The sequence below is a fragment of the Lissotriton vulgaris genome, chromosome 2_2 (assembly GCF_964263255.1).
Source record: "Lissotriton vulgaris chromosome 2_2, aLisVul1.2, whole genome shotgun sequence".
NCBI lineage: Eukaryota > Metazoa > Chordata > Amphibia > Caudata > Salamandridae > Lissotriton > Lissotriton vulgaris.
Window position 1 is genome coordinate 127496340 of NC_141688.1, and position 22298 is coordinate 127518637.

The 22298-nt window shown below is 48.0% G+C and overlaps 1 protein-coding gene across 7 annotated transcripts in view; it reads left to right on the forward strand.

Annotated features, from left to right (window-relative positions):
• The window catches only part of LOC147729139 (mucosa-associated lymphoid tissue lymphoma translocation protein 1-like), a 1401591-nt gene that overhangs the window by 1324451 nt on the left and 54842 nt on the right, over positions 1-22298 (forward strand). For all 7 annotated transcript variants that reach the window (XM_086959432.1, XM_086959437.1, XM_086959431.1 and 4 more), the window contains one exon: positions 8286-8435. In XM_086959432.1, coding sequence (XP_086815558.1) covers positions 8286-8435 — 150 coding nt within the window. The remainder of the gene's footprint in view (positions 1-8285; positions 8436-22298) is intronic.

Here is a 22298-nt window from a genome sequence, read left to right on the forward strand (position 1 = left end):
TAAAACACACTAGGAGAGGCACCTTTCCAGTGAGAAGAGCTATGCTGTACCTATGATGTAGAAATACCATCTAGGCACTAAGGTATGAAGTCTGCTGACAAAAGCCAGAAATCCTCTTTTATATAATAGAACTTCTTCTAGCTAAGGGCAATGTGGTTAGGCCTTATAGTCCTTTATCCACTGTCTACATACAATAACATCCCCCTTTATAATCTATGGAATTGCAACAATGATAACTGTTTTAGGTTTATGTGTTTTGCTGCTGGTGGTGTCTTGTATACTGCATTATAGAGCATTATAGTTAAAATAAACATTTTGAACTATAACAGTGACTCTGTCAATTCTTATTGTGGACAGGTACAAGTGAGCGAGTGAAAGGGTATGTCTTATTACAGCGATTCCTGAGAGAGTCAGGAGTGTTGTGTTCTGGATTGTCTACTCATTTGTAGATTTGTGATTATGTAGGAGAACGAATGAGACACTATAGCTAGTCGGTTCTGGGATTTTGGTACTGAGGCGGTAGGAAGGCTCAGCCCCTACACACTGAGGTCCTGTTTTCCTGCGCATAGTTCTGTGTATGTGCAGAATCCCTGCAACAAGTCCTGTAATGTTATCCATGTTGTGGCCAGCCAATTAATAGAAGGATGTTCCTTTGGGTCCTCTACCCCAGCTCTTGCTCTTGGGGGGGTCAGGGTGTGCTCACTTTGTCCTTTTATTAATGACAGAAGAGTTATTGTCCAATCGAAAAACAAGACTACTGTCTTCTTTGGGAACTGAAACAGTCAATTCTGAAATTAGTAAATATGATTTATTTACGTTATGGGTATTTGTAGAGGTCATAACGAACGCAAGAAGTATCCTGGTGGTGATAAGCAGGTACTACATGAACTGTGTCTGGGTCAAGTCTCATTGAAGAGCCAGGTCGTCACTTTCTTGTGGAACTCAAGTACTGAGAGGGCGACTGATGTGATGGAGCAGGATATTCAAGGCTTTGAGAGCAAGGAAGAACAAGGTATGGCCTCCGTCTCTTGTTCTACATATGCAGGGGGTATGAGCAAGTAGGAATACGGCTGAGTGTAGGTGTCTGGTGGGTGTGTAGATGTTGTTGCGATTGTTGAGGTAGGTGGGGAAAGGGTTGAGCTGGGCTTTGCATATGAATTTGTGGAGGCTGAAGAGGGTGAATTTGCAGACTGGTTGGCAGTGAAGGTCTTTGAGGTGTGTGGGGATCGGAGTTGCAGGATGGTAGTCTGCCAGTGGAGTTTTGTATGGTCTGAAGTCTTCTGATCAGTTGGGAATCGATTCTGACATAGGGTTGAAGAGCTCCTGGGGGCGGTTTTCTGGATGTTGGCTGGAAGCCACCTGAAGACTTTCATGGGTATTTTTAAGGTGTGGAAGCAGGAGATGAAGACTTTCAGAGTGAGCTGGTTTTCTACAACTGTGCCGAGGTTCTGGGCTTATGTTGCAGGGCGGGGTGTGGGTCTGAGTCCTACAGGTGACCAGATGGAATTCCATAGTTTGGTGTCTGTCAGACTGCACTACTTCTGCTTTGTCTGTGATGCATTTAAAACAGTTGTTTTTCATCCATCTGGGTACAACAGACTTGCAGAAAGAGAAGTTGATCCAGGTGTTCTTTTTTTTGTCGGAGAGGGAGAGGATGGTGGGATGTCGTCTGCTAAAGAGGTGACGTTGATGCAGTGGCTGCAGAGATAATATTAGCGAAGGGGGCAATGTAAATGTTGAACAGTATGGGGCTTAGCGAACATCCTTGGGGAACTCTGCAAATGAGTTTGGCGGTCACTGAGGTGAAAATAGTCAGTGGTGCCTCCTCTGTCCATTGTCTGTTTGATGGAGTCTGTCAGTGATGAAGGCAGTCTCATTGCTATGGTTGGGCCTGAACCCGGATTGAGAGATGTTGAGAATGTTGTCATAGAGGTGAGTGACTAGGTGCTTGTTGTTGATGAAAGATTTTCGCTGGGTGAGGTGGCAGGAAGAGTAGCTGGCTAGCATCTTCAGATGTACTGAGGGTTTCTTTAGAAGAGTTAGTACTGTGACATGCTTCCAGGTGACCAGGAAGATGGCTGTGTTGACTTACTGTTTCATTATCTGTGTAGAGGCTGCGCTGATGGTGTCCAGTCCTTTGAGGAAGATGTGGCGAGGCAAGAGTCCAAAGTGGTCTTGAGTGTTGCGGTTTCTTATGTGGTGATGGTGGACGAGGTTGACATTAGAGCTGTAGTCATGACTGGGCTGTGAGGGATGATGTGTCCATCTGGGGTTCAAACTTATCGTAGATGTTGCCGATCTTGTTGCTGAAGAAGAGGGACTGCTGAGTGCAGTGGTCTTGTGAGGGGGTAACACTAGTGGAGCTGCTAGTGAGGAGATGTCCTTCACTATGGCAAAGATTTCCTGGGCTTTGTCTGTGCTGTTTTCGATGCTACCATAGGCAGACTATTTGATAGCTCTTATTCGCTGATAGTAGCATCGGAAGACTGACCTGTCGGTGCTCCTGTCTCTTTTTTTGTGGATCTTCCTCCATCTGCATGCGAGTTGTTTGGGGGCTCTGAGTTCCTCTAGCTACCAACTTGCTTGCGGCCAGGTCCTGGCAGTCTCAGTGGTTTTGAGTGGAGCCAGGGTGTCTGCGCTAGACATAATCCAGACATTGAAGTGAGATTGTTGTGATGTTGAGGTAGGTGATCTAGGAGTTTCGAGGATCAGGTTTCTACTAGGATGTTGTTTCTGTTTCATTGTAGAGATTTGGCTGGAATAGTCCTGTGGTGATGCAGGATGGGGATGTTGAATGGACCAGGACCTGCTCTAAGCAGGTGTGCGGTGTGGGACTATTCATTGCGATGTTATTGAAGCTGCTGAAAATGAGTTCCAGTAGGTGTCTGACAGCGTGGGTGGGGCCATCCGCTCGCTTGGTGGGTTCAAGGGTTGCCACGTCCATCAGGAATTAGGTTGAGTTTAGGTTGGTGTGGTCTTCCAGGTTGTTGTTGTGCTCACCGAGGAGGAGGAGGAAGGTGCTGCAGTAGAGTACAAAATCCACAGCTGTGTTACATACATCTGAGGTGGTTGTTAGATAAGGGTGATATTCAAGGTATAGTTCTTGGGGCTGCAGAACTTGGAGATCCTGTTTTCCAATATATTGATGGTGTTTGTGGAGGTGGAGGAGCAGAGGATGCACTCTTTAAAAATGATGGATGGTTCTCCTCCAGGTCTATTTGTTCTGTTCTGTACTATGATCTTGTATTGGGGTGGGGGTGGATTGCCATGTCAAGGACAGGGCTAACGTGCGGGTCAGACAGGTTTTAGTCAGATAAAGTAGGTGGGATGAGAGGTCGGCAAGGCCCAGCAGCAGTTGGTCAGTTGGGATGCAGGCCAAGGAGGGTTGCGGCACAGTAGTGGCAGGGGAGTGGTGACAATTAGAAGGATGAGAGCTTCTGGCACTGGGCATGGACCTTCTGCAGACGGGTTTGTCTTTGGCACACCAGTAGTATATGTGCTGCGCATCCTCGATGTAGCCGCCATTAAGTAGGAGGGGGAAAGAGTTCCTGGGCTGGTGGGCGGGGCTAATGGGAGTGATGGGAAACAGGACAGAGTACAGCTTCATAGAAAGAGGCAGAAAAAGCCACGGCGGAGGGAATGGGCAAAAGGGGGAGCAAAGAGCTGGAAAACAAGAGGAGGTCAAGGAGCAGCAGCAAAGATGTAAAAGCTGGCAAGCATAGGCGAGTGAAAATACAGAGATAAACAAGCATTGGCATAGCCAATAGGTCTAGCCTTTGGGACCTTATAAGTGTTTAGCCATGCAACAGTTGATGTTGTTACACAAAGGATATTGTGCTGCATAACTAAATACTTATAAGGTCCCAAAATCGAGACCTATTTGACTGAGGTTGACAGTTGTCTCTCTATCCAACACCCCCGCCCCCAAACGCATCCCCCCCATTTAAGAAGAGAAGTAAGGAGGAAAAAAAAGCTGAATCTGAAATGAGGACGGATTTTTAATAATAATAACCAAACTTCCATCAGAATAATAATTTTCATTTAAATTAAAACTGACGTATCACCTTAGCTAAAACGTGCTTAATATGCCGAAAATTATCAATGCTTGAAGGAGCCCAAATTGGTGAGGCTAATTGAAATCAGCAAATCTGAGGTGCTTGTCGCCGGCTCTACCTTGGCAGAGAGGCAGCTCGGAAATAGAACTCATTTACCGCTCTCCCCCGGGAAATCCGCAGAGCAGTAATGATATAAATTGAGAAATGGTGATGCCAATTTGCGAGCAGCTCTGTGCGCAATCATTTGTATTTTTTCCCTCCCCTGCCATGTGATGGGTTTCCCCCTTTTTTTCCATTTTCACTTATTTCTTTTTATAAAACTTCAATTTAGTAATTTGGCACAATGGAGGGAGAAAATGTAACCAAATCTTGAGATAGCCCCGTTTCACTCAGAAACACTTTCAGAGCGCGGGGAGTGAGAGAAAGGGGAGATTTTAATTTAATTGGAAATCTGTTTAATTTCACTGCTGGTTAAAATAAGTGTATGTTCTGAAGCCCTCATTGAGGGGCTGCTGAAAAGAGAGGCGCAGGCCTTGTTATTTTAATCCAGATTTTATGAATTCCTATTCCATAAAAAGCCCGTTTAAACATGGTTGAAACATATGCAGTGGCAGTGAGAGAAAAAGCCTTTTGACTCTTTCAACCTTGTGTCTCGCGCTGAAGAGCAGCCCTGTTTTATCTGATGCTGCCCGCTGTGCAAAGCTGCCACCTGTCCCTGTGTCCTACGTGGCACCTTTGAACTGTCCGTGCTTTGTAGTCGACAGCGATGCGAGCTTTGCGATTTCTGAGTCCGTCTAAACATTTACTGGGAAAGGTGGGACATGCACCAGTCTTTGGCCATTTGCGTGCTTTCATTTTGGAAGCCAACACGCAATGGCCAATACAATGTGTGCAAAAAAAAAAGACACACGCACCAGTTTGCTGAAAAGCTGGAGTGATTCTAAGAGGTCATCTCCTAGAGCAGCGCACGCGTACTGCGCTAGGATCGACCTAAAAAGCGGAACAGGAGCTGCAAAGGTGCCTAAATTGGGGAAAGAAGGTTAAAGTGGCAGAATGACAAGAGAACGAGTGAGATGTTAAAGTGGCACGAGGCAAATAAGGCCAAGAACGAGTGAGAGAAAAGTGGCAAAAAGCCAAAAACAAGTGAGAAAAAAGATGTCAAAGTCGTGAAATGGCAAAGAGGTCAAAGCGATTAGAGCATAGAGAGCAAGTGGGAAAGCAATAAGAGTGGTGAAAAACAAAGGTCAAAGAGGCAAGAAAGCAGGGAAGATGAGACACGAGTAACAAAGCAAGAGAGAGCTAAGTAAGAAAGATCGGAGAGGAAGGAGAGAGCTAGGTGGGGGCTCCTTACTGCACAGTCGAAGGTCAGTCCGGAAGGGTTTGTCCTTGACGGTGGACCAGACAGACACAGGTAGGTGCCGCAAGGAAGGCCAGGTAGGGCTTGCTTAATGATTTAGGTAGCATGTTTGTACTATCTCGGGCATACAGAGCGGTTCTGGACTGAGTCCTGGATCATTCTTCTCTGGGATTCCCACATGCTTGCAAAAGGGATTTGCAGACAAACTCAAGAATGGGAAGACCTGATCTATGGAATACCTGTAGCCACCAACCCTATCCGCAGTTGTAAAGTTTAGAGGTTTAAGGATATGACAATGTCTCTGAGGAGAGGTCCAGGGGGCCTTTTTTCAATGACCTCAGGAGTTAAGAACACAGAACTCCTGCTGCTGTCACAGTTCAAATGTTTTTGGTTTCGTATACATTGGAGAAACTTCAAGATGGGGTTCACAGTAGGCTACTATTTGTAGTTTTCTGAGGGATGACAATGTAAAACAGCAATCGATTGTGTTTACTGTCTTTTGAACACAACAATTATAAAACAATTTACTTCTAATCCGCTATTTAAAAAGAGCAGAGTAGGGGGGAGGAGCCAAGCAGGCATCCGAAATGGCCGCATAGTCGCTCGGCTCCGCGAGCCCTTTCGCCCCACACGTCTATCCTGCCGAATATCCTGACCCACGGAGGCATACTTTGATAAAGGAAAGAAAACGAGCACCTACCGTTTGCTTCCGGAGCTCCTGCGTGCCGTCGATCCTGGGAATTATCCCCGACTGCTTTGCGGCCCGCGCGAGGGTGAGACCGGGGCGTTGACTAGGCGGAGCCTCCGGCCACAGCTGCAGCACCAACGGCCGTTGATGGCGGCGGGGAGCCTGCTGGTGGGGGCCGATGATATGAAGGACCGCTGCCAGCGGTGAAAACCCGAGCCGCTGCCGGGGACCCTTGAGGGGCAGTGTTGTGGCGCGGGATCGGAGGGGGCGCTTGCTCCTGCCCCCTCCCCAAATTCTGTTGCCCGGGTATAGCCAAGGATTGCCCCCGACATAGGCGGGCGACTCCCGGGGCCCGGCGGGACTTTAGCCTTTTGGTGGCTCTCCTTTCTGGACCCTGCCCCACAGTTCGTTTGCCTTGGGGACGCATCCCGCGTTGCCCTCACAGTAAGGCCTGGTCCCTGAATATGGTGAAGAGGGACGGGGCCGACTGGATTAAGATGGCGTCTGGTGCCCTTCTCCACGGCTCACGTCCAGGTCGGGCGGCTGTTGCAAAGATGGGGCCGGGATGCTCGCAACGCATGACGGAGTTCACACCCTGGGACGTGTTGGCTGCCCTAACAGTTTTGCACGAGACCATTGATTGCCATGTCCGAGACCTGGGTGCAAGGATGGACGCCATTGCTTTTACGCCATCTATGGAGGCCACGGTCCTACTCCAGGGGTTGGCCGATGAACTTGCTGCTGTCTCCATGGAGGAGGTTTCGGATCCTCGGGGGCACCTTGGGCCGATTGAAGACCAGGCTCCCGTGCCCGTGCGGACCGTCTTGATTGCTCGTATGGCTGTATCCTTGGGACACATGTCCGGCTGGCGGCTGGGGGTGGAGCGCTGTTTTACTCCTTGGACTGGCCTGGCTGTGTCGCGGCGGTGGCCGGACTGTTTGACTCTCCTCTCCTGGATGATGTTATTATTTGCCAACTTTGGGAGGTTCATGGGACCGGCGTTGTTGTTGCCTGATCTTTGCTATCTATATTTGGATGGATTTGGATTGCTATGCTCTTTTATGGCTTCGCCCCGTCCGGGCCCATCCATTCGGTTTGGACCCTCAAGACTGTGCTTCACATTGATTAATGAGAGGACTTCGGGCGGTATTACTGCCAGACAGGGTCAGGGATGAGGTGGCCTACAATCTATCTGCTATATTACTGTCTGACGGTGCAGTGTGTATCTTCGATCGATATTTCATTGTTCTTGTGCTCGGGATTTGTTATTCTTCCTTATGGTATTGTTTCCTTTTTGGGATTTCCGTAGTGTAGGGGTGAAGGGCGGGGCCGGGCGGCGCGATGAGGGCCCACCTCCGCCTATTTTCTCTTCTTTTCTTCCGTTTCCCTATCTTTCTATATTTCGGGGTCTATTAGGGCGACAGGCACGCGGCTGGGGGGTAGGCCATGGCCTTCTGCGGGTGTGCAGGGTGGGGGGTTGCGGGATGGGTGTTAGATTAGTATTTGTTTCTATGGCCCTTTAGTCTTTCTTCTTTTTTAGTGTCGTCGTCGCCCATGTTCCTAGCGATGTGTTTGGAGTTGAGGGGTGGGGTTTAGACTCGTTACACGATGGGGTTGTGCTTCTACTTCTTCTGATATGTATATTTTATCCCCTGATACCCCCCCCCTATTGCTACTGTTCCAAATATCCTGATTTGCACACTATCGCGGGACTGGGTGCGACTGTACGGCACTTCTTCTTAGTTCTTTATTTTAAAATGAACCTTTAAATCCTGATTCAAGTTGTTGGGTCCGCTTCCAAACTAGTTACTGTCACTGTATTATCCTGGACTCCGAACTGGTACAACTATGCGTATTGCTTGCCATGTTTTGATTTTGTCTAGCGGCCGGCCGTGATGGTTGTAGGCCCATATCTGTAACTACGTGTGCTACAAATAAAGGTTCACTAAAAAAAAAAAAAAAGAGCAGAGTAACAGTGTTTCAAAACGTTTCCCATTTTGCATTAATTTCTATTCTAAATTATATTTACCAGTATCCATACATAATTATTTTTTACCAAATGTGATTTTGATAATCAGTTATAAACAAGAATTAGTAATGTTCATAACTGTCCTTTCTCGATTTGCGTACAGTGTACTACAACTGCTTAGTATTAAACATATATTCCCATTTCCTTTATTCTTAGATATTGGTCGGGATCACCTGGTGACAGGAAAACAGGCCATGGAAATAAAGCACACACTAATAGAACCTCGATCGCTGTGTGACAAAATATGCACGACTGGGCACACACACGAGTTCCAAGCCCGAAACAAGCTTTGGGTTCCCTCCAGTGGTAAGTGATCGAGCAACGAATATAATTTGTTATGAGAAAAGCCTGTTTCTTGCAGTTCACTTTCACTAAGTCATTGGCTCATTAATAGGAATTATGTAATGTAAAATAAGTCTATCCTAAAGAAGACTTTCTTGAAAATGTGTACAGTCGGAGAATCGTCGGTAATTATGTTTTAAATACATTTTTCCAAAGTTCTCTAAATGTATTTCCCCAGCTGCGTCTTTACTTAGGGAACAGTGGTTTTGATGAATGATTTCCTTTTAGATGAATGAATTATATAACATTTGATGCATAGTATCCTTTGATGATGCATGTCTAGAATTAATTACACGGCAGCTTGTTTTATGGATACATCTTTGTTGGGAACACTAATCTCGCAGGAGTTGGTCATTTTAGAATGATAGGTGATTTCATCCAAGGAACATGGTAAAATTACCAACACAACATGGCATAATGAGTATAAGTTTTTTTTTTTTTTAAATAAACAAGTGTTATTGTTATCCAAGCACCAATAAAATATCATCAGTTCTAGTGTCACAGATAATACCACATTTCATATACCTAAAATATCCAGTCATCCAGATCCAGTCTGTGATAATTTCACCATTTATCCCAGATCTTCCTGTGTTTTTGTGAGCATCCTCTAGTAACATAAATGGGTTTTTCTTGTTGAACATTCCAGTCCACTCCTGCCTTCCATTCGGCCACTGAGGGAGAGTTTGTGGCTTTCAACTTTTTTTATCGTGTCCATTGAGTCTACTTTGAGATTTTTTTTTTCCTCTAAAATATTTCTTAAGGAAAGTGTCCATCATTAGTACGATGCGCTTGGGTATTGTCTAGACAGGAGGTAGGTGTTGTTTTCAGGATTTTGACAGAGTGTTTTTTTTAGTGTTCACTTCTCGGACAATTAAACGTAGTTGGTAGACTCCTTATTTTGACCTCAAGTAACAAGAACTTAGGTTGATGTGGGAGTCGCTCCATTTCTTCTTGTGGTTGTTTAGTGAGAGGGCATATACTGTAACTACTATACATGGGTATCTCACCTCTGAGAGCCAAATGTGATAGATATGTTTGAACTGTCTTCTGTCTGTCAAAGATTCCTTGTCAGGTAGGGTTGCTCTTGCCGTCGTTAATATGATTCCCTAATCTGAGAAGGTGCCTGTAATAAAGATTTTTAAAGGTGCAATGATTGCCCCTTGTGCCACTTGTGTCCCTTATAGGGTAGAAAGAATTTGCTCCTTGGGGAGATCAAGGTTTGCAGATTCCCGAACAATGAAAGACCTACTTGAAGAAAGGTTAGCAGACAAGTTATTAATATGGAGAACTTCATTCTAGCAGGCATTCATCAAATTATTCAACCGTTTTTAGCTTCTTTGCTGTGTTATAGTCAGTCCTCTCAAGAGAAGCATGGAATTTCCGCGGTCTAATATAAGTGACATGTTCCTATAATCTCATCTCTGTGATGGAGACAGCATCTCTGTAGATGTCTGCGTCCAATATCAGCATATATCCATCCAGTTGATAAAAACGTGATATTGGTGGCACAAGCTGATAGAACAGTTTTTGATGGGTAGATTTATCCTCGGCCTTTTGAATATACCAATATGCCAACTTAAACAGGGAACATTTCAATTGCTCTTCCATGCCAGTAGGGTGTGCCGGCTTCGGTAAGGCTTCGCACTGTGCCCTGCATGACGTCACTGGAGCCATAAAGCGCCCCTGTCAGCATAATGACATCAGTTCCCTATTTTTCTGGCCCTTCAATGCAACACAGATCTTTTCAACTATCCCCAGGAGATCAGTCCAATTTCCAATGTTTTCTTTGAAAATAAAGCTCTTTGGGGCAGTTTTCTCAACACATGTCACTGCCGAGTAAATCTGGTTTCGAGCAGTGTTGAGATTGTGAGGGTCAAATGTCCATCACTAACCCTCACCATGGCATGTCCTACCTTTCACATTTTCTGCACCCTGCCCACAGGAGAACCTTGGGCCTACCCTAGCGGTGACTAACATGTAAGAAAAGGGATGGTTAGGGACTGGCATGTGTGTGCACCTGCTTCGGCATACTTTCACCTTCACTTCCATTCATTAACTTACTTCACCTAGGCAAGAAATAATTGGGGGACAATAAACGAAACCCTTAGTGTAACCACACTGACACTAGTAGAGCTGGGTCCTTTGACTGACTATATATCACTATCATTATGGCATTGATACCGGGGTTATCATTTGGGGATCACGTTGTTTCTGATATCCTCGCAGAACCCTCCCTCTTAGGAGATAGTACAGTAACAGCAGTGTTGGCACAAGGAGAAGGGTGGGATACTCTGTTGGAGCTTAAGAAAACACAAGTGAAGACCATCCTTCATGGGGCAATCCTTACAGAGTATCTAAGGGTCAACGCAGCCCCTAGGAGTCTCTTGGTTACCAACGAACCACTCATTTTTCTTGAGGACGAGGAGTTTCGGCGAGATTGGGCCTTAGTGTCCTGGAAATGTACCAGAGATTGGCTGGTCCTAATTATTCGGACAGCCAAACGTTTAGCAGACGCTCTCTTAATCAAAATCCAGGCGACAGAGGCGGGACTCCAAACTGATATCGTAATGACAACTTTCAGTCATAAATTGGAACAAATCAATACTGAACTCAGAGAATACAGAGACCACCTGATCCATGCTAAAATCTCCAAACTTCAGAAAGATCTGAAGAATTTCTCCAGAGAGAAGGTGTACCCCTATACATCCAATGAATATGCCAAACAAAAGATGTCAGAGGGCAATAAGAGTAACCAGCAGGGCCGTCCCCGCCAATACACAACTAGCAGTTCAAGCGAGGATAGCGGAAATTAATATCAACCTAAAAGAAGAGGGCGAGGCCGTGGGAACTGGCGAGGTCCAAGACCTTCATTTTTTCACCAACCTTTCCAACCATATCCGAATCAGACTTACAATTGGCCCATGATGGGGTATCAACCCTCAGGCCCGTTCCAGAATCAAACTTTTGAGAATCAAGGATTCCAAAACCCGGAATTTCAGAATCCCCAATTCCAGAACTTCCAGGGGCCTTTTTTAGGGAGGGGCCGGGGCAGGAGACGTGGCAAACAGAAACCAACAGCACGGGTGAATTGGTCCGATCAAGATCAAGAAATCACCCAACGGGTAACCAGGAGTATGGCACAGGGAACCACACCGAGCACGAGCCGAGAGCATCTCTAGTGCTGAACCTTTCGGGACATCTTCTGACTCCTATGGAGGAACAACTCTTGAACAAGGGACTGGGTTTTGTGCCTACCTACCACCCAGACCTCTTCAAACTTAGACAAGATTTGGTGGTCTTCTTTCGAAATCTGAGATTGAAGGTATTCTTTGAAGATCGGGACTGTAACGAAGAGAATAATAGTGGGGATACTCCTTTCCACCCGAAATCTACGTTCACACCATAACTGGCGTTACTTCCCCCACAGATGGCGGTCTTTGAAGAAGCAGTGGTGCATGACCTGGAAACTTCTGCCCTGATTACCTCTGGTCATTATTCCAACTTATCCAACTGTGAGAGAGAAGTACTTAGAGCACTAGGGAATAACAAAGAAATTATCCTGAAACCAGCGGATAAAGGGGCTGCCATAGTGGTGATGGACGTAGCAGCCTATCGGCACGAATGCACCCGCCTCCTGTCAGACCCTAGGACCTATCAAAAACTTAGAGATGATCCTACTGAAGAGATTACAAGAGAGATTGTGAGCACGGTGGAAGAGGCTAGGACGAACGACTGGATCACTTATAAGGAAGCAGAGTTCCTCGTTAATAAACATCCGAGGATCCCTTACTTTTACTGTCTTCCTAAAATACACAAAACAGCAAGGCCCCCTCCCGGTAGACCCATTGTCTCCGGGATGGGGTCTTTGCTTGAACCTCTCTCGCAATTTTGCGACTTCTTCTTAAAACCAATGGTCCATGCTCTTCCTACTTATTTGAGGGATACTCTGGACATTTTAAATGTGTTGAAAGATGTTACATTCGACCCTGACCAGGAATTCTTGATAGGGCTGGACATAGAGGCCCTCTATACAAACATCCCTCAACGTGAGACATTGAGGGTCCTCGAGTCCTTACTCTTTGAAAGAGATTGGCCTTTTCAAACCCCACGTGCCTTTATTTTACATCTAGCTGAAATAGCCCTCACCAAAAACTTTTTTGAATTTGAAGGGGTACTTTACCTCCAAACCCATGGCACTTCCATGGGGAGTGTTTTCGCCCCTAGCCTCGCTGGACTTTATGTGGGGGCATTTGAAGAACTCTCAGTGCTGAACACCAACGGACCATGGTCGAACAACCTAAGGCTGTGGAGACGTTACATAGATGACGTCTTGGTGATATGGAGGGGCGAGAGAACATCTGTAGATCTTTTTTTGGAGTGGCTCAATGCCCAAAATCCGTTCCTCCATTTCACCTCAACTGTCACTAAGACCGAACTAGCCTTTCTGGACCTAGTGATCGAACCCAGTGGTGGTATTCTAAAAACTAAGGTCTACCATAAACCAATGGACAAGAATGCCCTTTTGGCCTTCGAAAGTTTCCATCCGCGCTCCTTACGGGAGAATTTACCAGTTGGACAATTCTTCCGCATTCGACGGAACTGCTCCGATGAAGAGGACTTCACTGAGGAAGCTAAACATCTTACCACGAAATTGCAGCAGAGGGGGTATCCTACCCGAGTTATCAAAAGAGCACGGAAAAGAGCGTTCAATGCCAACCGTGATACTCTCTTATCTAAAACTATGAGACCTCAGACCAAGAAACCAGTTTTTGTATCCACATTCAATACAGCATCACAACAGATCAAAAAATTGGTCTTAAAGCATTGGAAGATCCTCAATACAGGGGGTTTGAAAATTGAGACACCCCTATTTTCATTCAGACGAAGTCAAAACTCTAGGGACCTTCTGATACATACTAGACCGAGGGATCTGGGATCAGAGAGAGAGAATTCTACAGTAACAGGTCTACCTAAAGTGATGGGTCACACACGCTGCGGGGCATGTAGCGTTTGCCACCTGACGAACAACTCCACTTCCATCAATCTAGGACTCCGCACTCCCTCGGAACAGAGATCACACACCAATTGTAATTTCCAGGGTGTGATCTATTTGCTAACTTGCCCCTGCCAAAAAATGTATGTAGGGATGACCAGCAGAAAAGTACGAACCAGAATCACGGAACATCGTAGTACCATACAATGTGGGAAAACGAACACAAAACTTACGTCCCACTTTTCAGAACTAGGACACAGCATAGAAGACATCAGATGGACTGTGATTGAGAAAATAAAACCTAGCAGACATCACATGGAGGATCAAAGGTTACTATTGCAGCGAGAACAACGATGGGTCTATCGTTTGAAAAGCCATATAGTGGGATTAAATGACGAGATCCCGTGGCAGACATTGGGGAGGCAACTGTAATTATTTGATCCCCCCCTCCTCTTCTTCTCTTCTTTTTTACCCCTCTCTTACTGCTACAAGCTCCTGTCTCAAACTCTTTCATCCGTTCCAGAGGGTATTCAATTGAGATACCAACATACTCGGGATAATGGTCAACATAGTACTGTACAAATTTATGAAGGTCATTATCTGGATGAATGGGTGTGAAATTAGGAAGCCCTTATATTAGGTGGTGTCTTTGGCATACACCTATGTACACCGCTGTTTCACTATTAGTCTATTGGGGTAGCCTGTTTCATCATAACTAGCCATCCTATCTAAAGAGCCACACACCATGTGGTATACTTGAATTGATCTAGCCCCACACTAAATGGGGACTATTGTTCTGCCTGGGTGAAGTAAGATTATCCTGATGGCTATAGTCAAGTCAAGTCAAGTCAAGTCAAAAGATTTGTATAGCGCGCTACATACCCAGAGGGTCTCAAGGCGCTTGAAGAAGGGTAGGGAGTTACTTGTCGAATATCCACGTTTTGAGTTGCTTTCTGAATGCTAGGTGGTTCTGAGTAAGGCGAAGGTGAGTGGGAAGTGAGTTCCAAGTTTTAGCTGCTAGGTAGGAGAAGGATCTACCTCCCATGGTGGTTTTGTTGATGCGAGGTACAGTGGCAAGGGCTTGGTTGGAGGATCGTAGCTGGCGGGAGGGGGTGTAGAAGGATAGTCGTGTGTTGAGGCATTCGGGTCCGATTTCGTAGAGTGCTTTGTGTGCGTGGGTTAGGAGCTGGAAAGTGATCCTCTTATTGACGGGGAGCCAGTGGAGGTTTTTCAGGTGATCAGAGATGTGTTCTTTACGTGGGATGTCTAATATGAGCCTGGCTGAGGCGTTCTGGATGCGTTGTAGTTTTTTCTGGAGTTTTGCGGTGGTGCCGGCGTAGAGGGTGTTTCCGTAGTCCAGACGGCTCGTGACCAGAGCGTGGGTGACTGTTTTTCTAGTTTCGGTAGGGATCCAGCGAAATGTTTTTTTGAGTATGCGAAGAATGTTGAAGCAAGATGAAGAAACAGCGTTCACTTGTCTGTTCATCGAGAGTGAGGAATCCAGGATGACGCCCAGGTTCTGTGCGTGGTCCGTCGGGATGGGTGCTTTTCCAAGGGCCTCTGGCCACCAAGAGTCGTCCCAGGCGGAGGGGGAGGTACCTAAGATGAGGACTTCTGTTTTGTCTGAGTTCAGTTTCAGACGGCTGTGCTTCATCCATTCGGCTACTTCTTTCATTCCTTCGTGTAGGTTGGTTTTGGCCGTGTTAGGGTCTCTGGTGAGTGATAGGATCAGTTGAGTGTCGTCGGCGTAGGAGATGATGTTGAGGTTATGTTGGCGTGCGATGGCCGCGAGGGGGCTCATGTAAACGTTGAAGAGGGTGGGACTGAGTGAGAACCCTTGAGGTACGCCGCAGATGACTTCAGTAGCCTCTGACTTGAATGGTGGAAGGCGGACTCTCTGGGTTCTTCCGGAGAGGAACGAGGTGATCCATTCCAGTGCTTTTCCCTGGATTCCGATGTTTTTGAGGCGTGTAGAAGGGTGCTATGGCAGACTGTGTCGAAGGCTGCGGAGAGGTCGCGGAGGATGAGGGCGACTGTGTCTCCATTGTCCAGTAGAGTTTGAATGTCGTCTGTTGCTGCGAGAAGGGCGGTTTCGGTGCTGTGCTTGGCTCGGAAGCCGGACTGTGAGGAGTCGAGGGAATTGTTGGTTTCGAGGAATGCGGCGAGCTGGTTGTTGACAGCTTTCTCGATGACTTTGGCCGGGAATGGAAGGAGTGAGATAGGGCGATAGTTTTTGAGTTCGGTGGGGTCAGCTGTGGGTTTCTTCAGGAGGGCGCTGAGTTCGGCATGTTTCCAGCTTTCCGGGAAGGTTGCGGAGTTGAGGGAGCAGTTGATGACGTCTCGGAGGTGCGGTGCAATAATGGAGTCTGCTTTGTTAAAGATGTGGTGAGGGCAAGGGTCAGTGGGGGATCCTGAGTGGATAGAGTTCATCAGACGGATGGTGTCCTCAGTGGAGATTGGCTTCCAGTCATTGAGGATGATCAGGGGGGGGTGGGGGTCCTGCAGGGGATTGGGTGGGTTGGTCTCCGGGTTGGTTGTCAAAGCTGTTGTGGATGTCTGCAATTTTGTTGTGGAAGAATAAGGCTAGGGAGTCGCAGAGGGCTTGAGAGGGGGTGATGTCGTTGGAGTTGGCTGAGGGGTTGGTAAATTCCTTGACGATGTTGAATAATTCCTTGCTGTTGTGGGCGTTGTTATCTAGACGGTCCTTGAAGGCTGCTTTCTTGGCATTTCGGATTAGTTGGTGGTGTATGCGGGTGGCGTTTTTGAAGGCGTCCTTGGTGCTGGTGGTTGGGTCTTTTTTCCAGGCCTTCTCGAGGGAGCGACAGAGTTTCTTCGATTTCTTAAGGTCATCGTTGAACCAGAAGGCCTTTTTGCTGCCTAGTTTGATTTGTCGTTTTTTCAGTGGTGCTAGGATGTCGGCGCTGTTGGATAACCATTGGGTGAGGTTGGTGGCTGCTTGGTCTGGGTTTGAGGAGTGGGCGGGGGGCTTTTGAAGAAGCGATGAGGAGATCTGGTCGATGGTGATTTTGTTCCAGTTTCTTTGCAGAGTGAGTTGGGGGTGGTTGTTGGATGTGGGCTTGTTGTAGGTGAAGTGAACGCAGCTGTGGTCAGTCCAAAGGAGAGCTGTGGTGTGGCAGAAGGAAACATGCTTGCTGGAGGTGAAGATAGGGTCGAGTGTGTGACCTGCGATGTGGGTGGGGGTAGTGACAAGTTGTTTAAGTCCGAGGTTTGCGAGGTTGTCCAAAAGGGTGGTGGTGTTGCGGTCGTTGTTCTTTTCAAGGTGAAAGTTGAGGTCTCCCAAAAGGATGTAGTCCTCGGAGGGGAGCGCGTGTGGAGTGATGAAGTCCGTGATGTCTTCACTAAATTGTGCGCGAGGTCCTGGTGGCCTGTAAAGGAGGGTGCCTCTGAGTGTGGTCTTGGGGTCGATGTGGATCTGGAAGTGAAGGTGTTCAGAGTTGGCGAGATTGACATCTGAGCTGGTTGAGATGCGGATGGATTTCTTATGGACGATAGCGATGCCTCCTCCTGTGTGGCTGGTGCGGTCCTTGCGGATGATCTTATAGCCTTCCGGGATGGCAATGGTGATGTCTGGGGCTGATGTGGCGTTCATCCATGTTTCTGTTAGGAAGGCGACGTCCGGAGAGATGGTGTCGAGTAGATTCCAGAGGTCAATGGCGTGTCAGTGGACCGAGCGGGTGTTGAGCAGGATGGATTGTAGGTGGTTGGGATCGGATATCTGTAGCGAGTTCGTAGATGAGGAGTTGTTCTTGGTGCCGTCGAACTTGCAGGAGTAGCAGGAAAAGGGTCCATGGGTGTGTCCAGGAGCAGCTTGGACGCAGTTGAGGGAGCGGCCGGGGTTGAGGGCTAGGAGGGTGGTGGCATCGTAAGTAATGCGGGAGGGGTGGACTTTACGAGGACCAGGGGCTCTGGCGCTGGGCGCGGTCCAGGCGCGGACGGGCGTAGATGGGCTTACTTTTGGCGCACCTTCGGCGCGGATTGGGCGTGATCGCTGCGCGTGAACGCTGCGCGTAGGGACATCTGACATAAATGGCAAGTGGGGGGGGCGGAGCGTGGGCGGGTCAGCTGGGAGGCGGTATCGGGGAGGGTAGGCGGGCCAAAGGAAGGCAAAAACAAACACAACAAAATGTCTCCTGGGAAAGTGAAACTGGGCTGAGGAAGATGCAATCAAAAGCAAAGCATACAATGCAGCACAAATGTCAAATGCTAATGGCGGCGGTAGCTTAAATAAAACAATGTTCAAAGCAGCACATGATGCAAAAATGCTAAAGGCGGCAGCAGATTCAATGAGCTAAAGTTGCGCTTCGAAACAGATTACAATTGAATGCGAGATTCAGCGCTAAAATGCTCTATCATGAAAGACAGCCTACGATACCACAGGGAATCAGACAGCTCTTGAGGCCAGGGAGCGTGGTGGGAGCAACCGCTTTCACAGAGGTCCAGACGGTCACAGCTGCAGGGAGGAGGGGGAGCGCTTAGTGTTCGTGGGTGGGCGGGTCAGCTGGGAGGCGGTATCGGGGAGGGTAGGCGGGCCAAAGGAAGGCAAAAACAAACACAACAAAATGTCTCCTGGGAAAGTGAAACTGGGCTGAGGAAGATGCAATCAAAAGCAAAGCATACAATGCAGCACAAATGTCAAATGCTAATGGCGGCGGTAGCTTAAATAAAACAATGTTCAAAGCAGCACACGATGCAAAAATGCTAAAGGCGGCAGCAGATTCAATGAGCTAAAGTTGCGCTTCGAAACAGATTACAATTGAATGCGAGATTCAGCGCTAAAATGCTCTATCATGAAAGACAGCCTACGATACCACAGGGAATCAGACAGCTCTTGAGGCCAGGGAGCGTGGTGGGAGCAACCGCTTTCACAGAGGTCCAGACGGTCTTCCTTACAAGAAACGAGTAATATCCCTGACATCTAATAAATAACAACTAATATTATAACACCATTAAAACACAGGGTTGAACCCAGATTCAGGTGTGACGGAATACCCACTATTCTAGAGTAGGCCAATTTCCATAGCTATACTCTTCGCTAGATTCCGTATGAGCGAGGGTAAGAGAGGGAGTTATCACTAGTCCCTTTACCATTACTATTGGGGCGGGTCTCTGTCATCAGCAGCCCGCGTTGGCATAACACCTTACGCTATACATTTCTTTGACTTGGATTTCGAATAGGTTTGCGTTGGAGGTTTGCATTGGAGTCCCAACGAGACATCCTGTATGAGGTTCGGCATTTTCGCTGCACTAGAGGTATTTTCGTAATTTCGGGGGACCGGAGTAATCATTACTACAACTCCCGTCGGTCCCGGTGCTCGTTCACGCTGACGCCATACGTCATCACGCTTGTGACGTCAGACGCCACAGACGAACCAGACCGGTAAATACAGGAACTGACACCGTGTTTGTCACCTACGCGGTGTCACTCGATCCGAGTTACTGTGGGCAGGTCTAGCCATACTGAACGGTAAGGTGAACGGGGGGAGGTTCGGAACAGCTTGGCAATATACCCTGTGTATAGAACGCCGACCACGCTGACGAAAGGGATATTGCCAGTGACCACACATACTTTATCCCTTTTAGATTGTGTTCACGGGCAGACCTCCCGGACGGACACCAGTTCGGGTTTATGTACACCATAAACTCGGTAAGTCTTTTGATTCATACTGTAAAGCCACTCTGGGGTACTTTTTACTATTTTGCCCTAGGACTTGTAGGATTATGGGTGGAGTGTGCACGGACGCTGGGGGCCTTGGGCTGTTCGCTAGTGTGTGATCCTAACTCAAGTTCTTGTCGTTTGTTATACTTCACAACTAGTTATTGAAGTAAACCGTGTGGAAGGTTTAGTAAGACCATCCCTACCTTTATGACATGCTAATGAGTGTGTGTGTGATAAACTGTTATAATCACGTATTGGTTTGGAGAAGGACCCTAGTTAATGAGTATTCTCAAGGTGGAATTGAGTAATTTTTGGGAGATGAGCTCCCACTTTTTCTCATTATCCTTTACTCTTTTACAGTGAATGTCTCCCCCCAGTCCTTGGGGACACTTCCTCCACTGAACCATTTAAATACCCAGGAGAGTACGGATCTTCGAGACCTACTCCCTCTGGGAAACCCAATGATCGAACTACGACATGGGCAATAGGTGGATTTGACTGCGACAGTCCTGATGAAGACCGAAGTGACCTTTCTGGGCACAAGGAAAGCGGTCGAAACATGTTGACTCGAGCAGTGGTAGGAGGGAAGTCTTGAGGAACTTCATTTTTCTCAATAAGACATGTTTCCCATCCTCTTTCACTTTTAATCCTGATAAGGGTACCATATTTGGGTCTAATAAAGTATTTCTTTCACTTGGCACCCCTAATCAGTTTTAACTCACATCCTTACTGCACCATTTTTCGTCGCACTCACATCAAATCCACGAGGTGTTCCTTTGCACATCTTAACACTCATGTATGTTGCTCGTTGTACGCACTGATTGTGTTGTACGTCTTGTTACGTGGAATTTATTATTTTTCCCTTCCCTAATGCTCCGCCCTGGGTGTGGTTACACCAGGGCGTTTGTAGCAGGCCCTATGATGAAGCATGTCACATACTTCGGTATGTGAGTGAAGGCAGTTTTTCTAAACTTGGGAATTTTCCCTTTGTTGTGTTTGTGCACTCCACATACCCCCCTTTTCGTGTGTGATTTCAGGTTCCTCGGGGGGTCTCGGGGATTGGAGTATAAACTATTTTGGCCCTCTCCCCTTTTGTGTTTGTATTATGTGTTTGCACTTGCCAAGTCGACATGGCAGTACCAGACTGCACACAGGCTCTGCAATGGCAGGCCTGAGTTCCATTTACAGGCTGCTTATGTGGGTCGCACAATTAGTGCTACAGGACCACTAGCAGCCTTTGATTTACAGGCCCTGGGCACACACAGTGGACTGTACTAGGGACTGACTAGCAAATCAAATCAGCCAGTTATGGAAACACCAATCCATACATACAATTTAGGGAGAGCATATGCACTTTAGAACTGATCAGCATTGGTAAAGTCCCCAGAGCCAACAAAAACAGGTCAGAAACAGAATGCCACAAAGCAAAAAATCTGGGGATAAACCTGCTGTAAAAGCCAGTTCTAACAGGCACTCATGTCTCTGACGTCACAAACAACGCTGTCTCAGCTGATTCTTCCTTTGTCTTCAGAGGGAAACCCTCCACCAGCACCACAACCACTGGCCCTGTTGCCCTGTTGCTGACACCACCATTCCAGATGCCATCTGTGTGGCAACCTTCTCCACAGACGCCTTTGTTTTCACTATCTGAAAGAAACAGTTAGTTATAGATTCCCTACCTTAGAATTACCCCCAGGCATCCGACTGGATCCGGAATGTTTTTCGTCAGCAGTACCTCTCTGCGTCGGAAGGTGGCATTGGTCGGCTCCGCGTTCGTCGCTGCCATCGTCGTCGCCGGGATGTCGTAGCGCACTGACGTCAGTTCTTTCTTTTTCCGCGCCAGCCAGCGCAGATCCGGAGAGTCACTTTTGAACTGAACTTTTTGAGCGACTTTTGTTGACCACATTTTTGAGTCCTACCGACTCCTACTGCAAGTAGGGATGCCCAACTTCAAGGCTTGTTGTTCCTGTACCCGACTGATGTCTGTGATGAATCCGCACAGCGTGTGCCTCTTTTGCCTGGAGTGCGACCACAACCCTAAGTCGTGCTGCGACTGCCGGACCATGGCTATGAAGTCTTTGTGGGAGTGGTCCCGAAAACTTCATGAGCACCGGCAGTCGACTCCATGCCGTTCAAGGTCCCGGTCGCGAGGAAGGTCGAGGGAACCGATGCGGAGCCATCACCACTCGTCATCCAAGTCATCGCTTTTCGACTTCTCCCCCTTGGTAGGCTGACGCAACGAGAGATGCAGGTGGTGCCCTTCCCGCAGCTCCATCTGCGGAGCCTGAAGAGTCGACTCCGCATTTCCCTCCCTTCCCGGGACCCGGGGCGGCTCCTGCTCAGCGTTGTCAGTCTAACGAGGCGATGCATGCCATCTTTGGGCAGTCCGACTCCGTCGGCGCCCCTTCGGGCCCTGTGGATTCGTTGGGGGTCCTAGGCTTTCCCTGCCGACAGCTCCGGGCCCAGCGCCGCAGGGCCCCAATGGATCCAGGCCTGGCTCCGGATCGGTTCCGGTTGACCTCGTTACGCCTTCCTCAGCACTGATTAATTCGGCACTACAACCGCACTCGATGCCAGTTGTTCCCCCAGCCGGGTCTACCACACCTTCCATCCTGATGTGGACACAGAACCGAACCGGTGTCGACCGACTCAGGATCTGGGGCTGAGCAGTGTCTTTGTGCCCCTTTTCACTCCTGGGTTCCCTTTCAGGCCTGAATGGCACCCAGAGGATGAGGCGGAGGACTGGGAGGGGACATGTGACCCACTGACCGACCAGTTGGATTATGATCCCGACTGGAGAGAGGACCTTGGGGATGCCAGTGGTCTCGATACCTCCCCAGACCTTGGCATGTTGTCTCCTCCGACCGTGGCTACGGAGGAGGGAGCTCCCTATGCAGTGGTATTGTGTAGGGCAGCCGAGGCTCTCCACCTCGAGCTACCTATGGTGGCACTCAGGACTGCAGAGGTGCTACAACCGGCTGTGAGCTCTTCGTAGCTTTTGCTTCCGTTTAATGAAGCCCTTACGGACATCCTTTTGAGCACCTGGTCCAGGCCCAACACGGGGGCTCCCGTGGATAAGATGATTGCCCACCGCCCGGCCCCGGCCAACCCCACTTCCCTCTCCCAACACCCCAGATAGGCAATTGAAGAAGCTGGA